The following is a 19,342-nucleotide window of genomic DNA, read 5'->3' on the forward strand; positions in this document are numbered from 1 at the left end:
ACTCAGCTGATCCCATAGGTTTTCTATGGGATTCAGGTCTGGAGAAAGTGCAGGCCACTCCATTTGAGGTACCCCAGTCTCCAGCAGCCGTTCCCTAATGATACGACCTCGATGAGCTGGAGCATTGTCGTCCATGAAGATGAAATTAGGCCTGTGTTGTTCATGCAGGGGCACAATGACTGGATTAATGATGTTATTCAGGTAGCATGGGCTTGTCACTGTACCATTCACAAAGTGTAGGGCAGTTCTGTACTGACCAGACACACCTGCCCACACAGTAACACCACCACCACCAAAGGCTCGTCTGGTGACAACAGTGGCTGATGCACAGGGCTCTCGTTGACGTCTCCAACATCATTGGCGGCCATCATTTCTGCTCAACATGAATCGGCTTTCATCAGAGAACAGCACTGAGGCCCACTGGTCCCTCGTCCAGCGTAAATGCTCCCTGGCCCATGCAAGACGATGACACCTGTGCCTGGTGGTGTGGTCAGGTACCCTTGCAGGTCGTCTAGCACGCAGACCATACTGATGTAAACGGTTTCGAATGGTCTGACGTGACACTTGGGTGCCTCTCACCTCCCTTAAACGTGCCTGGAGTTGAGTGGCATTCATCATCCGGTTCCACAGGGCACTGTTCACAATGAAGCGGTCATCAGTGTGGGATGTGGCCAAAGGACGTCCACTTCTATGCCTTTCTGTGACTCTTCCAGTCTCTCTGTATCTCTGTTGCAACCTGCTGATGACACTCTGTGACACTCTAAGCTCAGTGGCCACTTCCGTCTGAGAACATCCTGTTTGAAGCCTCGCAATGGCGAGGTGCTGCTGTTCAATTGTTAGGTGTCGTCTTGGTCTCATTATGTCAAAATGTGAACAGCATGATGAGGAGGACTGTTTAAATACCAATTCTAATTGAACCAGGAAATTTATTGGTCGATTCATGGATCAAACACCTGTTGTGAATTTTGCCATTAAGCTCCTTGTTAGAGAACAGCAACTTGTGCAAAAAGTACTGAAACATTGAACAGTTGGACATGTGCATTCAAAAGTTTACAGAAGGTCACATTAAGTTCACCTGTAAAGGTTATAATGCATTTTAGGTTCATCCTGAAGTTTCACCCGAAAGCCGAATATCCCTAACTTTTTGTGAGTAGTGTATATATGTATATCTTTTCCGGTATCCCAGAACACCCACAGGTCGACAGCCCCGAACAGCTGATTAAGGACTTTATGACAACTCACCTCAGTCCCCCCGGACACTGTCAACATCACATTCCACCGTGTGCGCGGCATTGGCCCAAAAAACCCCACAAACAAACGCAAAATTTGAACACTTCAAACAAAAACTACTGGTGCAATGCCAAGGCAGGCAACTCAAGGGCACAGATTATGGACTCAACGATTCCCCCGTGAAATAATGGACAGACGCAGAACACTAGTTGATACTATGGATCAACTAGTGTTCTGACATATCTCAGTTCTGTTTCTTGTATTCATATTGTGATTGGGGTGTTTAGGAAGGAAAATGCATGTATTCATTGTATTCTTTTTGTTTTCACCCCCGTCCCAGCTCATTGGATCATACAGCTGCCGCCGCAGGACCAACCGTTGGCCCAAAACTGTGTTCTACAACATCTTGGACATATCAGCACTGGGGAGAGAGCTACAGGCGCAGGGTCTTCCTTGAAGAGCTGGGGATGGCGCTGATGTCACTCCATTTATCCAGCAGACAGAGGCTCCCACGCAAACCAGGCTTGGCTGTTGTGGAAACTGCCCTTATCCTAACCCTAGCCATCCAGCTGCAACCAGGGGAGGCAGGCAGAGTACCAGGCAGGTACCTGCCCTGTTTAGGGGCCCGTCACCAGCCTCCAGCAGCCAGCAAGCAGCCTCCAACAGGGCCAGCCAGGAAAGCAGCTGCAGCAAGCTGAAGTGTGTCCTCTGCACGGGCCCAAAGAGGGCAAAAGTAGATACTGTTTGCTTCAAATGTAAACGAGTCACCTGTAAACAGCATCGTGCAAAGGTGTTCTACTGCCAACCCTGCAGTGAGAGTCCTGGACAGTAAATATTTAGCTGTTTCAGCCACAGGTTATTCTTGTTTTCAAGAATAAAATGTTCTTGTTCAGTGTGTGTTTTTCTTCAAAATGAATGGAAGTCTATGGGGGGATTCAATGACTCCTTCACTTCAATCTCACACTATACAACTAAAAATGCATATAAATGGATATTCTCCATAAACATTGACTGACCATAGACAGATATGGTCATTAAAAAAAAATCCCTCCAGCCTCATGTAAATTAAAAATATTTCAAATTTTGAGTGTTTTTTTTTTATATATAAAAATGAGTGGTACATAATAGAAACTGGTCTGTAAAGAGTTAATTATTTAACTTTACTGATTGAATTATAACAGTAATGGTTGGATTGAACATCAATAACATACCAAAAAAAGAAAAAAAAAATCTGAAAAGATAAATCCTTTTAGAAATTATACCTTCAGCTGTCACAAGGACTCAATGAGTCCTTAACAGGGTGAAAGCTACAAATTAAGCTACACACTGAAAGAAATTTTTTTTTTTTTAAATTTTATCATTCATTGAGAAATGAGAAAAAAAACATTCATTGAGAAATGCTACTTTTGCACCAAAAACAAAGTAAGTATAATCAAGTATAAACCAAAAAAAAGTATAATTGCAGCCAAAATGCTGGTCAAAAGGAAAGTGAGCGAGGACTCACTGAGTCTTTTCAAGGTGTAAGGGTTAACACAAAAACCTTGTGTTTTTTCGGTTCCAATTTCATGTACTTTGTCACACGCCTACTTATAATGTATGCTCTAATGTATTTATTTTATATATGCTTCAGTTGTCATATGTATTTTTTTAATGTATTGCATTTTATTTTTCCATAAAATTTGATAAGTAGCTGGTCTATGGTTGTTTCATTATCAATATTGCCCCTTTTCCACTAGTACCTACTCAGCTCGACTCGACTCGGTTTAAGAGCTTTTCCATTAGGTCGTAGTACCTGCTAGCAGGTCCCATTTTAGGACCTACTCAGCCGGGGTTCCAAGCGAGCTGAGTCGAGCTGAAAATGTGACGTAAACGCCGTGCAGGCAACTGATTGGACAGGGAGTGACGAGAGCGACTACTGCACGAAAACAAAACCCGACATTTAAAAAAAAAAAAAAAAAAAAAAAAAAAAAAAAAAAACGGCAACAGCGGCCGTGCGCATTGATCGTCAGTGAAGTTGTCAAAGTCGGAAAATGGCAAGCAAACCGCTACCGCGGTCAAATAAAGACGTGGAGACTTTTCTGAGCTTGATGGCGGCCCAAAGAATCCAGAGGGAGCTGGACGGTGCGGCGCCTTGCTATGACGACTCCACCCACGGCGAGGTGCGACTCAATTTTAATGGAAAACCACCTAAACCGTGTCGAGGCGAGCAGAGTCGAGCCGAGTAGATACTAATGGAAAAGGGCCTTATGTAATAGGACAGCAGCCTCAGTAAGAACGCAGAAACCATTTAACTGAGGCGTCATTCATTTCATCCATTCATTCATTTTTATTTATTTTAAGCCTTGGAAAACACATTGATGGAGACCTCTCATTCTCAGTGGTACTGAGGTATATACAAGACATAGAAATACATCTAAAATCATATAGTTATAAAGAAGAACACATTGCTATACCAATTAAAAAAAGACAAAGGTTGAGAAGGCTGGTTTAGTGAGTTAAGACAGAAGTTCTCAAACTTTTTCAATAATGCTCCCCCTTTAAAATATTCTTTTCAGCCAAGTTCCCTCTGACCAATAATTTATTGTTAACTTGTTTTAGAATGCTATGTTTTAAATTAACATTAAAAAATGTCACCTACCCTCTGCAGTAGCTCTAGGAATAAGAATACCCCCATTTGAGAGCCAGTGAGTTAAGAGACCAAACCCTGAGCTCTGACCTCCCTGTGGGACAGGGACAAGAGAAGAGACAATTTCCTCACAAGGAGCAACTGAGTGGCTCATGCATTTATGTAAATGTCAATTCATTCTTGTCCCCATTTAGAGGGAAGGGTCTCCAAAGCCTAAATGATCTTGCAGTTCCTTAATTTCTTTGATGATGGCTTCCTTCTGGAGGTTTAACTGGAGAGGAAAATGATGAAAATGTTATGTCCAAAGACACAACAAACATACAAGGGTTTGTGTAGAAAAACACACCTTCCAAAGCCACCCCCGCTTACCTTGACGACATATTTGTAAGACTGCTCTGCTTCCAGCTGACGGCCAGACTGGAAAATAACAGATGAAGCCCTGAAGTAGCAAGTAAAATCTGGGTATGGAGAGTGAGGCAGAAGCGCCTTGCTCCCTCTTTGTGGTGCCATTGTACATGCAAAATGCAATAAAATAAATTCCTCCCTGCATTTTTCTTTGTTTTCTGGATCACTCACCTTGAGGCAGACGAGAGCCAGGTAGCCCCACACCTCTGCATTCATATTATTCAGAGTGTTGGCCTCTGAAAGCGCATCCTCAGCTTCGCTCAGCTCCTCAAGCTACACACACACAGACACACACACATGCAGGGTTATTCTAATTAACTAAAACTAAACCAAAAACTAAAACTAGGTGTGAGACAACATTTTAGTTAAACAGAAATAAAAAAATAACGAAAACAATATTGTGTTCTTACAAAACTAACTAAAATAAAATAAAAAATAGGCAGAAAATGTTTTTAGTTTTCATCTTTCTCAATCTGGTCAAATTTATCAACACAGCAAGCATGAGGAGAAGTTGGTGCTTATGTTTATTGAGACTAGGACGTCTAGGTGTCAACTGTGAACACTGTAACCAATTCTGGGCAAATAGTCACTTAAATAACTTCCGGCCTTTATAGTAATTTCATGTTTAGAAGTTTAGTGATGCCTGTTTGAGAAGATAAATAAAACGTTTAATATACAGTACAGGCCAAAAGTTTGGACACACCTTCTCATTCAATGCGTTTTCTTTATTTTCATGACTATTTACATTGTAGATTCTCACTGAAGGCATCAAAACTATGAATGAACACATGTGGAGTTATGTACTTAACAAAAAAAGGTGAGATAACTGAAAACATGTTTTATATTCTAGTTTCTTCAAAATAGCCACCCTTTGCTCTGATTACTGCTTTGCACACTCTTGGCATTCTCTCCATGAGCTTCAAGAGGTAGTCACCTGAAATGGTTTTCACTTCACAGGTGTGCCTTATCAGGGTTAATTAGTGGAATTTCTTGCTTTATCAATGGGGTTGGGACCATCAGTTGTGTTGTTCAGAAGTCAGGTTACTACACAGCTGACAGCCCTATTGGACAACTGTTAAAATTCATATTATGGCAAGAACCAATCAGCTAACTAAAGAAAAACGAGTGGCCATCATTACTTTAAGAAATGAAGGTCAGTCAGCCCGGAAAATTGCAAAAACTTTAAATGTGTCCCCAAGTGGAGTCGCAAAAACCATCAAGCGCTACAACGAAACTGGCACACATGAGGACCGACCCAGGAAAGGAAGACCAAGAGTCACCTCTGCTTCTGAGGACAAGTTCATCCGAGTCACCAGCCTCAGAAATCGCAAGTTAACAGCAGCTCAGATCAGAGACCAGATAAATGCCACACAGAGTTCTAGCAGCAGACCCATCTCTAGAACTGTTAAGAGGAGACTGTGCCAATCAGGCCTTCATGGTCAAATAGCTGCTAGGAAACCACTGCTAAGGAGAGGCAACAAGCAGAAGAGATTTGTTTGGGCCAAGAAACACAAGGAATCGACATTAGACCAGTGGAAATCTGTGCTTTGGTCTGATGAGTCCAAATTTGAGATCTTTGGTTCCAACCGCCGTGTCTTTGTGAGACGCAGAAAAGGTGAACGGATGGATTCCACATGCCTGGTTCCCACTGTGAAGCATGGAGGAGGAGGTGTGATGGTGTGGGGGTGTTTTGCTGGTGACACTGTTGGGGATTTATTCAAAATTGAAGGCACACTGAACCAGCATGGCTACCACAGCATCCTGCAGCGACATGCCATCCCATCCGGTTTGCGTTTAGTTGGACCATCATTTATTTTTCAACAGGACAATGAGCCCAAACACACCTCCAGGCTGTGTAAGGGCTATCTGACCAAGAAGGAGAGTGATGGAGTGCTGCGGCAGATGACCTGGCCTCCACAGTCACCGGACCTGAACCCAATCCAGATGGTTTGGGGTGAGCTGGACCGCAGAGTGAAGGCAAAGGGGCCAACAAGTGCTAAACACCTCTGGGAACTCCTTCAAGACAGTTGGAAAAGCATTTCAGGTGACTACCTCTTGAAGCTCATGGAGAGAATACCAAGAGTGTGCAAAGCAGTAATCAGAGCAAAGGGTGGCTATTTTGAAGAAACTAGAATATAAAACATGTTTTCAGTTATTTCACCTTTTTTGTTAAGTACATAACTCCACGTGTTCATTCATAGTTTTGATTCCTTCAGTGAGAATCTACAATGTAAATAGTCATGAAAATAAAGAAAACGCATTGAATGAGAAGGCGTGTCCAAACTTTTGGCCTGTACTGTATATATATTGGTATTTGGGCACATAAATCGTTAACTTGTTGTTAACTGCAGACTCCACAGAGTCCACCTTGGGCGACGGCTATTTTATTTTGAAGTTTGCTCTTTGTCTGTCATCTGACCTGCAGTCAGGCTATGACAGTCACTGACATTGTGAAGTTACAGAAAGGGTTACTCTGGTGCCAACATGACCCAAACCCAAACCCAAACAAAACATTCAGAAGTGGATAAAGCGTTTGGATGTTGAAATGACATGCACAGTTGTCAGTTTGAGAGGACTGCGAGAAAAACGGTGGCAAGTTTTTTTTTCCCTTTCTTGAGATTGTTTTTGCATTCCTGCTTCATTTGATAGCTAAAGCAGACTTGTGCTGTACCCAGCAGTACTAATGCTTCTTAATAAATTATGTTACATGAATGAAGGCTGTATTTTTTTCCTACCTGTTACCTGTTGTGTGTGTGTGACTTCACATGGAATTTTATAATAAATGTATGACTATACTGCATTGTCTTTGCAAGAGTAGTGCATATCTCATGGTGTCAATCATCTAGATTTCTAAATATAAATGCAGACCGGTATGCCCTCGCGCTCCGCGATCACATCCACAATGAATGGCTGCACTGGCCGAGGGCTGAGCCGTGCGCGTGCTATGTGAAAGCTGCTTTAGAGCGTTGCACCGCTGGAAACGGCAGTCAGTTTTGTTGATCTACGGTGAAAACGGCGAGCTAGAAAAGTTACCAACCACCCGACGAGAGGCAGTCAGAAGCAAGAGGTGACTACCACGAACAATATTTTATTGTTACAAGGTAACAATAAGCTTTTAGAGTGTAAATATGATGATGATTTATTGATGAAGATGATAAGAAGACAGTGGTGTAATGAAGATGTGATGATGATGTTGATGAAACTGCCTGATAAAGATTTTAGAAGCAGGAGTTTGTCTGTACTAAGGTTACACTGAAAAATAGGATATTTCCATTGTTTCTGTCTCTTATACTTGTGTCTCATATGTGATATTTTGAACCATTCAATTTGGTTACAATGGGTAATCACTAGTTTTATGGGGAAAAAAAATCAGATATAATTTTGAATCTTTGTCTTTTTTGCCCCGGGTTGAATGTGCCCCTCTGACAAAACCCCTGGCCCCAGCCAGGCCCCTTCAGTAAAATTGGTCTAGAACAGCCTCTGTGAGCTACTGGTGCACAAAACAGCGTTAAGTTGAGGTAAAAGCTAGGCTGCATTTCAAAACACAGATATAGCACGACAAATCCATGACAGCTTCAATGGAAATAGGAACAGATCAGACGAATAAGACCAAATGTGAATTGTGTTACTTTGAGCTTTGCTGTCTGGAATAGGATAGAATGTTGATACATGACTGTGAGCCAACTGCCTTCATGAAGTGCTGTTTCTGGATTGGAATACCTATTCTGAATTTCTTAAATATTGCCCATGATAAATACCCCGATATTATAATAATAAAAAACATAATACTGACGTGAATGAAACTTGAACTAAAACTTAATATTTTTAAACAATTAAATCTAACTGAAATTAGCATAACCACTCTGGAAACTAACTGAAACTAAACTGAATTGTAAACAAAAATTACAAATGAAATAAAAATGAAAACTAATGAACAATACAGAAGTGTAATAACTCCAGTCCAGACTAATCTGCTGTGTGAGTGGCAGAGGAGAGCAGGAGATGGGAGTTTTACCCGGTAACAGGCAATGCCCAGTCCCAGCCAAGTCAGACAGGATGGGGAGATCTTACAGGCCTTCAGGTAGATGGCTTTGGCACTCTCAAACTGCAAATGTACACACCAAAAAGATCCTTAGGTTGCATCTCGAATTTTGTAACAGCTTAATAGAAGTGTTTTTAGTCATATAGATGTACTCAAAGGTTAAATGCATTTCTGGTTAGCTTTTCTGATGTTTTAGAAAAAAAGCACGAGTGTGCATGCACATACTGCTAATGGCATCTGTCTAAAATTTCTGTGAGTCTAAAGTGCTTTCTAAACAAATTTGAGAGAAAACTGTGAAGTTCTAAGATTATCGTCGTAAATTAAAGAAAAAAAAAAAAAAAACGTACAAATTTAGGAGACTATAGGATTTAGTAAGAAGGAAATCCTGGTGATCTGAGCCCAGAATCATAATCTTCTCATCAGCATCTGGACTTTGAAGAGACATTGCTGTTACCTGGGCTGATACAGAAGAAAACAATATTATGATTGTGGGCTAAAATCAGCAGGATTTCCTTCTTACTAAATCCCATTGCAAAGTAGAATTTGATGAGGTCAAACTGCAGACATGATACAGGGCAGGCAGCAGCGAAGTCAAACATTTGTAACTTTATAATCTTCGAATTTTTTTTGTTTTTTTCTCATTAATTTGACTTCTTCTGAATAGGCCCAAGACACACTACACTGAAATTCTTACTTTGCTAGTCCTCCTTCCACACTAAATAAATAAATAAATGAATGAAAACAGTAAAAATAAAATGACATTTAACAGGCACCATGCATTTGACAAAAGTAGACAAAAGTAGACCCTGGAGCTTGTAACTGGATCCCTCAGGATAGATGTTAATGCCAGGTGGAAACAGGGTCAATCAGTCAGAACCTGGTGGCACTAGACTGGAGGCAGATGGGAGGTATGTTTTCTGATATGTTTTCACCTTTCCCTCCTGCAGGTAGATGCCTCCGAGGCGGAGATAGATGAAATGTGTGTCTGACGGCTCTTGGAGGTCCAGGCATCTTTCATAGTACTGCTGGGCCTTCCTGAACTCTCCAGTCAGATAGTGACAGTGACCGCTCAGAGCCCACACGTCTGCACGCTGCTCACGACATGGACAGCAGCATTCAGGTCACTCTAGGAACTCTAGTTACTCTGGTTGAAAGAGCTATATAAATGTAGATTATATACAAATAAGTGTATGTCCAGGGTTAAAATGTACTCTAAGACTTAAACCTTGTTGGTGCAGGAGACCCTTATAGTCTACTGGACTAAACCTGGACTAAAACACTGCTGGGTAAATATGAAACCCAGCAATGTTGGTCCCTATGAACTTTTATGGTTAAAATATCATCTATAAGCTTAGTAGATGAGATTAAGCTTGGTTGCTAAATGTCACAAGTTGGGAAATTTGAGTCATTAGTAAAAGCTAAATTACAGCCACTTCCAGTTTTTGGTGATTAATTAGCTTATTATGCCAATTACTCAAATTGCCCAACATGTAACTCTTAGGAGTTTATGGGTATAAAACCATAACTGTCACTAACATGAATACAGGCCACACTCAGTCCACATTTATTGGTATAGCTAGAAATCTCCCTTACACCTTGAACACATAACGCAAATGTAGCGGATGTGCCGTGGAATGTCTCTTTTACTGGCTACCCAGGCAGTGCACATGAGGCAAAGGGGTGTGAGAAGTCATCGGCAAAACAAGAGCGTGAGCGTGTGTGTTCAGTTTATGGACCCAGCACAGCACTGCACAACTTGTTGTAATGTGGGTAAGTTAACATGTACAGGCTACAGTAGGCTTTGGAAGAGTTAAAAGTACGAAGCAACTGCCAGCTGGTACTGGCAAAATAAATGCTGAAGTTTACTTTTACAAAATATAGACACTTATTATTACAGCATTGCAGTGCCACTGCAGGGAAAAAAAAATATTATTCTGAGAATAATACTCCAAGCAAAAACTCGAGAACTTCTTGAGATTAAAGTCATAAATTTAGAAAGAATTCTGATAGTCTCTGAGATTAAAGTGGTAAATTTACAAGAAAAAAACACAAATTTACAAGGAAAAAAAACAATAAATAAAAAAAAAAAGTTTTTCCTCTATTATGTCATTTAGTAAGAGGGGAATCCTGGAGATTTTAGTCCAGAATCACAATCTTATCTTCAGCATCTGGACTTTGAAGAGACATTGCCATGACCTAAGCCGATTCGGAAGAAAACAATGTTGTGATTCTGGGCTAAAATCAGCAGGATTTCCTTCTTACTAAATCCCATTTCAAAGTAGAATTTGATGAGGTCATCAACTGCAGACATGATACAGGGCAGGCAGCAGCGAAGTCAACACATGTGCTTCCTTTATAAGAGTATAAGAAACATTTGTAACTTTATAATCTTTGAATTTTAAGTTTTTTTCTCATTAATTTGACTTCCTTGTTAGCGTAGTGTAGTGTCTGCAAATCCTCTGCTTACATTTCATGTTCAATGTAGCCACGAGTTCACATACCTGGAGGTTGAGATGCAGTGCCTCCCTGAGGCAGGCAGTGGCACTGCAGTAGTCCCCTCCAAGCAGGTGCAGTCTGGCCGCACAGAGGTGGTAGAAGATGGTCTGACCTCCATCTGGACACAGCAGCTCCTGGGACAGAGCCCTCTGAGCCATCTGAGCAGCACAGCAACAATCAGCAACGTCAACAGTTTTTTTCTCCTTGCTTGCTGTTACTTGAGTGTGGAAAAGACTGATTTCCTGCCTTGAATTGTGTGATATCTTCACCTGCACAGCATTGTTCTGCAACAGGAACTCCACCGTCTCCCTGTAGATGGTGGTGCTGGGTCTGGCTGGAGCTGGTTTGGGATCAGCCTTGCATCTTTGTTCATGCTGGCTGGCCTCACTAACTGGGGAGCGTGGAGCTGCTCTCTGTGTGTGGGGCTCCTTTTCTGGCTCTGTGTCCTGGTCTGTGTTCTCTGCGCACAGGATAACAAGAGATAAACAAAGTGAGGTAATACCGGCCACTGTTGGCACCCATAGTCACCATACACACATCTCTTGGTGTGGCCCCACATGACAAGACAGATGCAATATGATAAATCTGAGTCAGACAGTGAGGCAATCCACCTCTTATCTTGGTGTCCTCTTGCTGCTGACCTTCATCTAGCTGGACAGTGGGAGACTGACAGGCAGGTGTGGACATCTCCTCCTCCTCCTCCTTTTTCTTCACGTCCATGTCTTCCTCTTTCTCCTCCTCCTCCTCCTCCTCCTCCTCGTTATTCTTCTTCTCGTCATGCTGCTCCTCATCCAGCTGTGGTTGCCCTGCCATGTCTCCTGCCCTCAGCAGCCTGCCAGCTTCCAGAAAGGCCCTCTCACTCTGCAGGGTATTTTTCTGTCCCTCATGGAACAGGCCTGGACAGCACACACGAAATATGTGATCAGACTGATACCATAGTATCACTCCTATCTTGTATCAACCCAGCATTAGACCATCAGATATGGATGATTGAGTGTTGATACAGATATGTTCAGACTGAAGTCATCAACAGCTCGTGCTAGTTGGTGGTGATGCTCAGTATCGTTTAACCCCTCAATTTTCATAGCAAATGAATGAAAAGAATGTTCTCATCATGGTTACACCTCTGAATCAGCATTTATACCAGCAAGCTCGCTAAAACTCTTCATTGAAACAAGGACGAATACAGCTCTGCAATTAGCATGTGGTCTTCTCAATGTGAGTGTGGTCAGGAAGAAACCCACATCTTATCAGAGATGATGAACTTGACTGGCTGATATTCAATATTACATAAAAAGCCACTATCAGCCTGATATATCAAGCGAATCCCGAAAGTAACCATGGCGACATTCCTCCATTTTGCATCTATCCTGTGTTAACATGAGACCCTCGGGTTAGTTGCTCACCAAAGAGGGTCCAGGCCACCACGTTGGCTGTGTCGATGCTGGTGGCTCGCTCCAGGTAGATCTCAGCCTCCTCGTATCGCCCATCCATCTCTGCCAGGATCCCACACATCATCAGGCTGGTGACACAGACAGAGAATGGCACTACTGCCTCTACCATCAACTTACTTCCTCCTACAGAATAACAGTTTCAGTTGGACTGACAGTGGTGGACAAAGTGCACAACCCCGTTACTTGAGTCAACGTTAAGATTCACCTGGTCATATATTACTCCACTACGAGTGAAAGTTGCTCAGTTAATTTTTTACTTGAGTTAAAGGGTTAAAATTCTGAAGATGAACAAACATGTGGTTGTGAGTTTCAGGACTGAATTGCTCCCAAAACCCCATTGAATGGCAATATTGAAATATATTAATTTTTAGCCCTCGTTGCCATAGCAACCTCACTCCCCTGTCTGACAGAGGGGGCGGGGCGCCCGTTAGAACAGCCAATTTGGGAGCAATTCGTGCAATTTGGGTCTGGAGGCGGCGGGCAGGGGCCCCCAGAGGACAGCCAATAGAAACCCGTTTCCATTCGATGGGGATTTTGGAGTAATTCCTGTAAATCTGTGTAAACTGGGTTGCAAAAATTGCACAATTTCGCCCCATTGAATGAGGGGATTTTTGAGTAATTTCTTCCCATCGAATGGAGTGATTCATTGTAGATTGGGTGTCAGTGCAGCAGATTTTTTTTAGCCCTCCCCAGATCTGAGAGGAGTGTGCCTTTCCAAATCATGACCAATTTAACTGACCACAGGTGGACTCCAATCAAGGTGTAGAAACATCTCAGCAACCATCAAGAGAAATGGGAGGCACCTGAGCTAAATTTCAAGTGTTGCTGCAAAGAGTCTGAATACTTATGCTAATGTGATATTTCAGTTTTTCCTTTTTAATAGATTTGCAAAAATGTCTAAAATTCTGTTTTCTCTTTGTTATTATAGGGTACTGAGTGTACATTAAAGGGAGAAAAAACTAATTAAAATGATTTTAGCATCAGGCTGCATCATAACAAAAGTAAAAAAAAAAAGTGAAGGAGGTCTGAATACTTTCTGAATGCACTGTATGGCATCATGTACAAAACTGGCATTTAAAAGGTTAAAATTCTGAAAATGAATGAATATTTGGCAGTTATGATCAGGACTAATGTTGATGAAAGAAATTAACTCTGAAAGGTGAAAAAAAAATTATAATATTCTTACAGCAGTTTTAGAATGAAGGCATTTTTGTCCTATTAGAACTTCAGGGTGACATTTTAAAAGTACTGGACTTATTTGCTTTTAAAAATTCTAAAGCATTCAAAAGTACCTTTTCATTTTAACATTATTTAATATTATTGTTACTTATTATTCTGAAAGTGGACGTCATTCCTGCACTTCCTTCACAGAGCTGGATGATGTATTTCTGCTTTTAATGTCAAACCCTGCGGAGAGCAGACTGTGATTGTTTTTTCTCCTGTGAGGAAGACTGCATGTGGCCGGTCACATTTTAGAAAAGGAAAAAAATAAAAAATAAAAAAACAACAGTTGACTTCAAAGCTGTGGTTAAAAGAAACGAGTGACGACAAACTTCATATAAATGGAGTGGAGTCAAAAGTACACTATTTCTCTTTGAAATGTAGTGGTGTGTTTGTCATACGTTTCCAAAAAAACCCCAAAGCAAAAATCAAATACTCAATTAAATTACAGATACTAAAAAATGGACTTAAGCACAGTACTAAGTAAATGTACTTTGTTACTTTCCACCCCTGTGTATTGGTTTTGGGGATGTAGCATCACATAACTGCCTTGAAACTGTCTTTGAGAGAATTAACAGCCTTTTCTGAATAGAGAAAACAATTTTTTGAATTAATGTGTGAATTAATGAATTAGTGAGTGTGTTAAGGCCATGTCCTGCGGTCAGGACTCAGCCTTAACAAGTGGTACTCGCTCTCCCAAGTGAGCTACTGGGGCGCCCCTCTCAGTTTATTGTTGATTTCCAAGCAGCGTTATCATAGACAGTCAACAGGCATTATCAACGCCTGCAAACCACAGTGCCTGTGGATGCAACTGGATAGAGCTACAACCAATCTGTCATGTCTCACCCAGCACCTTAAGTGATGTTTTCTTGGTTTCTCGTTTTATTGTCTAACTCTCCTCTTATTTCAGATCACTTCCTGTCAAGTTTCCCGCCTGTGTGATTGCCTGCCCCGCCCTAATGTGTTACACCTGTGCCTTGTTGTCTTCCCTCTCCTTGTGTATTTAGTCAGTGTGTTCCCTGCTCTCTGTGCCTGTTCGTTGTTGCCCCTTGTGTCTTCACGTTCCTGCCGTTTTTCCTAGTGTTAGCCCTGGTTCTTCTGATTCTTCTTCTGGTTTTTTGGATTCTGATTTTTGCATAGCCCTTCTGGATTGTCTGCTTGGATTCCGACTGCTTTTGTGTTTTGACCTTGTTTCCGGAATAAAGTACTTGTTAATTGACTGTCTGATTCAGGATTGTGCTTTTGGGTCCGATTCTGACACCCAGCCTTGACACAATCAGAACAAAGTGTGACATAGCCCTGCACGACCACTGAGCCTCAACCAGAGACAGTTCAGAAAGAAGACAGCTCACTTAAGCCCCTTTCACGTAGCCTGTTCAAGTTGGGATTGCTGCGCCTTTATTCAGCCTTGCCCTGCCTCACAAATGGGCCAGAAAATGCCAACACCACAGCAAGAATGAGCAGAACTGCAACTTGCCTCAGCACCCAGAACCAGAGGCAGTGACACACCACACAGCAAAGGAATATTTGGCAACATGACTTTTATGCTGCTGTTTGGTGTCAGCAGAGCTGAGGAGAATGTTTTATCAAGAGAGTAGACACTAGCAGTGAACCAAGAGAGGGCAGTTGTAATAGCAGAAGTGGACATTAAAATATTCTGTTAAAATATTGTGAGTAGCCTGTTTGGATCGGTTATGTGCTGTGTGCACGTGCTTCTCTGCAGTACGTAACAGGCTTTTCTATACTATCTGGCAATAGTGGCCTAGATGCCCGACACTGTTATGTTACATGTCACATATCCGCCTGCTTCCGGAATGCTGGAATGCCGTGTAAAATCACAAATGTTGTTTAGTTCAGTGTAAAAGCACAAACCCTGTATAATCAGCAGTATTGCGGGACCTCTATGTAAAACAGGCTTTTGAGTCATTTCCTGTATCTGTGTCACGTTGGTTTCACCACTGCCCTTGTGGAGACTTGTGGAGTTTATTCATTCCAATGACAGAGGTAAATGTGGGCACAGATTATGACTGAATCTTTCACCCCATAGTCACTGAAGTAAATAATGGACCCATTTTTCACAACCCACAACCTTCTTCAAGCATTCTGACACTAAAAAAATGGCATTTTTCAGACAAACAAATTGGGAGAAAATAAACTTTGTGCGAGAACCGTCTATCTCAGCAACACACCTGCCTCTGGTTTCACTGCAGTGCCACTGATGTCAATTTCTGCTTGTCCAAGTGGAAACTGACATCAGTGGCACTGCAGGGAGTTATACGTGAAAACATGAATTACTAGTTAAAACTGGAATAGAACTGAAATAGTTTCTTTGCTTAATAATACTATTACTATTTTTAGAGAGGAAAAGATAATATTATTGCTGTTATGACCTCGTACTGGGTTGATATCAGATATTCAGCTAGCAGATAAAAACAAGCAGCAAAATAAGACACAAACATTACATTTATACTGTATCTAGTGTTGTGTAGTTTTGACACGGATGAGCAGTACCTGGACTGGTGTGACTGCTGGATGGACACAGCCTGGTGGAAACACTCCTCAGCCTTCAGGTGCTCTCTGGTCAGCATGTACAAACTTCCCCAGTGAAACCAGTGGGACGGCTCAGAGGGCTCCCTGGTCACCAGCTACAGGGATACACACACACACACAAACTTTCCTCTTTGATAATGTATTAAAATCATTTTGAAAATTTAATACAAATCTTTTTTTTTTATTGTTGTTCATATTACACTGACTGTTTTCTGTTTTTTCCATTGTGTCAAAATGATACTCTTGCTTTGTCAGTTCATAGTAAGTTTTGACTGATTATTGCCAGCCTTTGGATGACTATATAAAGGGAAAGTAGAAAGGTGAAAAAGTAAAAGCAGTAAACCAATTCTGTTTTGTGCCATTTTTAAATACATTCATTGTCATAGTCATTCTCAACCCTTCTGGTCGAGGCAGATGGCCGCCCACCCAGAGCCGGGTTCAGCTCGAGGTTGTTGACCCTGTTAAAAGGGGTTTGTCCTCGCCACAGTTGCCCTGTGCTGCTCTTGGGGAGATTTTGGTCCATGGATTTGGCCAATACCTGTTGGGTTTCTGTAAAGCACCTTGAGATCATTTTTGTTATGATTTGACACTATACAAATAAAATCAAATTGAATTGAATTGAATTGAAGTGTCTTTTAACTTTAGTCAAGCACACAAATGCAAGATGCTGAATGACTGCATGAGAATCAGTCAAGGAAAATAATAACATCAAAGTACATTTTCTTTGAAAGCTGTTAAACTTAAGTGCAAGGATCACTAAACTGTCATCTTATGATCTACTAATACAATATTTCTTGTTTCAAATTTGACTTTTATAGAGCAACTTTTTTTTTTTTTTACAAGTGTAGATATAATAATGGAGTCCAGCAATGTCATGGCCACATATGACAAAATAGCACATCAACAAAAACTTGCATCATTTATTTGATTTATTTGATTATTTTCTCCACTGGGGGAGAAAATAATCACTGAATTCTTTGACTAGCTCACTTGAGCATCTTTGCGTTGTCTCTCTCTGTCTCTGTCTCTCCTTGTGTATTACTGTGTATACGTTCCACTACTTCTGTGTTTTTCATAATAAAAGTCCTAGAAATATACACTGTGTAACTGCTTACAAAAGGGACTTAGATTTGTATGTCACTCATACACAGCTAAATTAAGATGCTACAGGGCCCAAAAGGATAATGAAAATATTATGTTGTAGCTTTTTGTGAATGACCTGGCTTGCTGATTGTCATGTGGAAGCAACAGCTAACAGGCTGTTTAGGTGAGAGAGAGGGACCAAGTGGGAAAGACTGACGCCTCTATTACTGATTATAATGATCAATACAAGCAGCACTCCAACCGTTTCTTGAATCTGTTTCATCTGTCTGTGCATTTTGGAGCCACTGTGCACAGGGGGGAGGAAGGGAACAAACTGGTGGTGAGGTTTATTCACATGAAGTCGCACAAAGCCCGTTGCTATGCTGACAGTCAATATAGAACCATGCCGTTTCTTCACTAACTTCACTCTGCTGGCACTTAAAGGATTTCATCAACAAAAGCAAGCGACATTTTTTAGCAACTGCACAGAAGTAATGGAGTACAAATAATTAAACACTCCCCAGCATATAGATGTTGTGGAGCTCATTTGTTTTTTTTTTTTTTTTTTTTTGTATCCTATTGTGGCGATGTTCGCTCAGATCACAGGTGAAAAAATCCTGATGTTTGCTTGTTTGTTGTATTTTTTTTTTTTATTTCACCCACTGCAATTCAGCAGCCCCCAGAAGCATGACACTGTAAAAAGTGTCTGAGCAGTAGATAAAGTAGGTCACATAACCACTGTAAAAGAAAAAAAGCTAAAATAGCTAAAATTTACTATTTGAATCTGGGCTCTTTTTGAAACTCTCTCTAAACAGCTAAACTTGAGAGGCTTTGGGAGGTTTACTTTATATTTTCTATACTGTGCTGTATTATAATCATGCAGTAATTAATTTTGTAATGAGAAAAGAATTTATAATTGAATTAGCTGCTGAGTTTTCCTCAGAACATAAAGCCCATAATCTGCAGAAGGGGAGATGCACCTGGCAGAGGTCTGCCTTCTTTTGAGTGCACTCCTTTTGTTTAAATAATAAGATTAAAAGTGGTAGAAAAGGACAACAACGCTGTACCTCTTGGTAGTAGCGGGTAGCTAACTGGTAATCTCCTATGAACTGAGCCTCCTTGGCAAAATGCATGAGCTGAGAGCAGCTGAGCTGGAACTGGACTGAAGAGTCCTGGATGTCAGCTGACACAGTCTGCAGGGGAGAGGAGAGGAGAGGAGAGGAGAGAAAAGTGAAACAGAAAAAGAAAGTAAAAAGAAAGAGGTTCTTCATCAGGCACATTTACATGAGAAACACAGTTTAAGGTTAAACAGTTTAACGTTAAAAGTTCAAATTGTCTGATATGAAAGATGCAGGTTTTGTCAGGACAGCTGAATGAACAGAAAGTCCTGGAAGAAGCTTTTTTTAAGCGAGGATCGACAACTTGATTTAGAATAATGCCACATCTTCTGTAAAAAAAATCTTCTGTACTGCATGCAAAGTGTGACCCAAAACAAAATTGGTGTGATATGAAGGAGACTGCAGGGTGGATCTCACTTCGTCACATCTCTCTTTGAGTAAACTGACCAGATTATAAAACAAATACTTGCAAAACCAACATTCTGGGGGAAAACTGCTTTACCTTCAACTGTGTAAAAGCTTTAAATGAATTTGTAGCTTATTCTGATGATTCACAGCATGCAGATAATGTGTTTTAGTCAAAACGCGTACTAGAAAACGTGCAATGTTTGGTCATCAGAAAATTAAAATGGGTTGTCACCTTTTCAAGAAACAGCTGAGGTTTTGTGACTGAAAATCAAAAGAAATAACAAGACAACACGTGTGTATGTGTGTGTGTTTGTGTGTGTTTGCATGTAAAATCAGAGGTGTGCTGAGCTGCCTGGACTTCAGAGTTCACCCACCTTTTTAAGAGCCTGGTGCATGTTGTCCACCAGGAAGACATAGAGCTGGCTGATGAAGACCTGGAAATGCTGCGGGTCAGTGAACGCCTCGGTCTGCAGCATCTTCTCACGCACAATTCTCACCACTGAGTGCTGGAAACACAAGGACAGAGGATGGCTCATGTTTGTTAGTCAGGAGACTCCAACAGACTTCTTCATGCAGATGAACCTTGACTAAACTGCTCGCTGTCCAAAATTCTGTAAGGAAAGGTACTAATGCATGCACAAGGGAAACTGCACACTCACAGTTCTAACTGTCAGTGACAAGTAACTGTTTGTTGTTTTAAGGACTCAGA

General features: G+C 41.2%; 1 protein-coding gene across 1 annotated transcript in view; it reads right to left on the reverse strand.

Moving 5' to 3' along the window:
* Positions 1-3,560: 3,560 nt before the first annotated feature.
* cfap70 (cilia and flagella associated protein 70) overlaps positions 3,561-19,342 on the reverse strand; it is a 38,722-nt gene continuing 22,940 nt past the window's right edge. Inside the window, exons 15-26 of the mRNA XM_030068358.1 lie at positions 19,008-19,139; positions 18,175-18,300; positions 15,986-16,119; positions 12,206-12,321; positions 11,441-11,695; positions 11,069-11,259; positions 10,805-10,957; positions 9,236-9,394; positions 8,277-8,366; positions 4,433-4,534; positions 4,226-4,273; positions 3,561-4,127 (exon numbers count right to left, since the gene is read on the reverse strand). Coding sequence (XP_029924218.1) covers positions 4,047-4,127; positions 4,226-4,273; positions 4,433-4,534; positions 8,277-8,366; positions 9,236-9,394; positions 10,805-10,957; positions 11,069-11,259; positions 11,441-11,695; positions 12,206-12,321; positions 15,986-16,119; positions 18,175-18,300; positions 19,008-19,139 — 1,587 coding nt within the window. The 3' untranslated portion in view covers positions 3,561-4,046. The remainder of the gene's footprint in view (positions 4,128-4,225; positions 4,274-4,432; positions 4,535-8,276; positions 8,367-9,235; positions 9,395-10,804; positions 10,958-11,068; positions 11,260-11,440; positions 11,696-12,205; positions 12,322-15,985; positions 16,120-18,174; positions 18,301-19,007; positions 19,140-19,342) is intronic.

The sequence above is a fragment of the Myripristis murdjan genome, chromosome 14 (assembly GCF_902150065.1).
Source record: "Myripristis murdjan chromosome 14, fMyrMur1.1, whole genome shotgun sequence".
Taxonomy (NCBI): domain Eukaryota; kingdom Metazoa; phylum Chordata; class Actinopteri; order Holocentriformes; family Holocentridae; genus Myripristis; species Myripristis murdjan.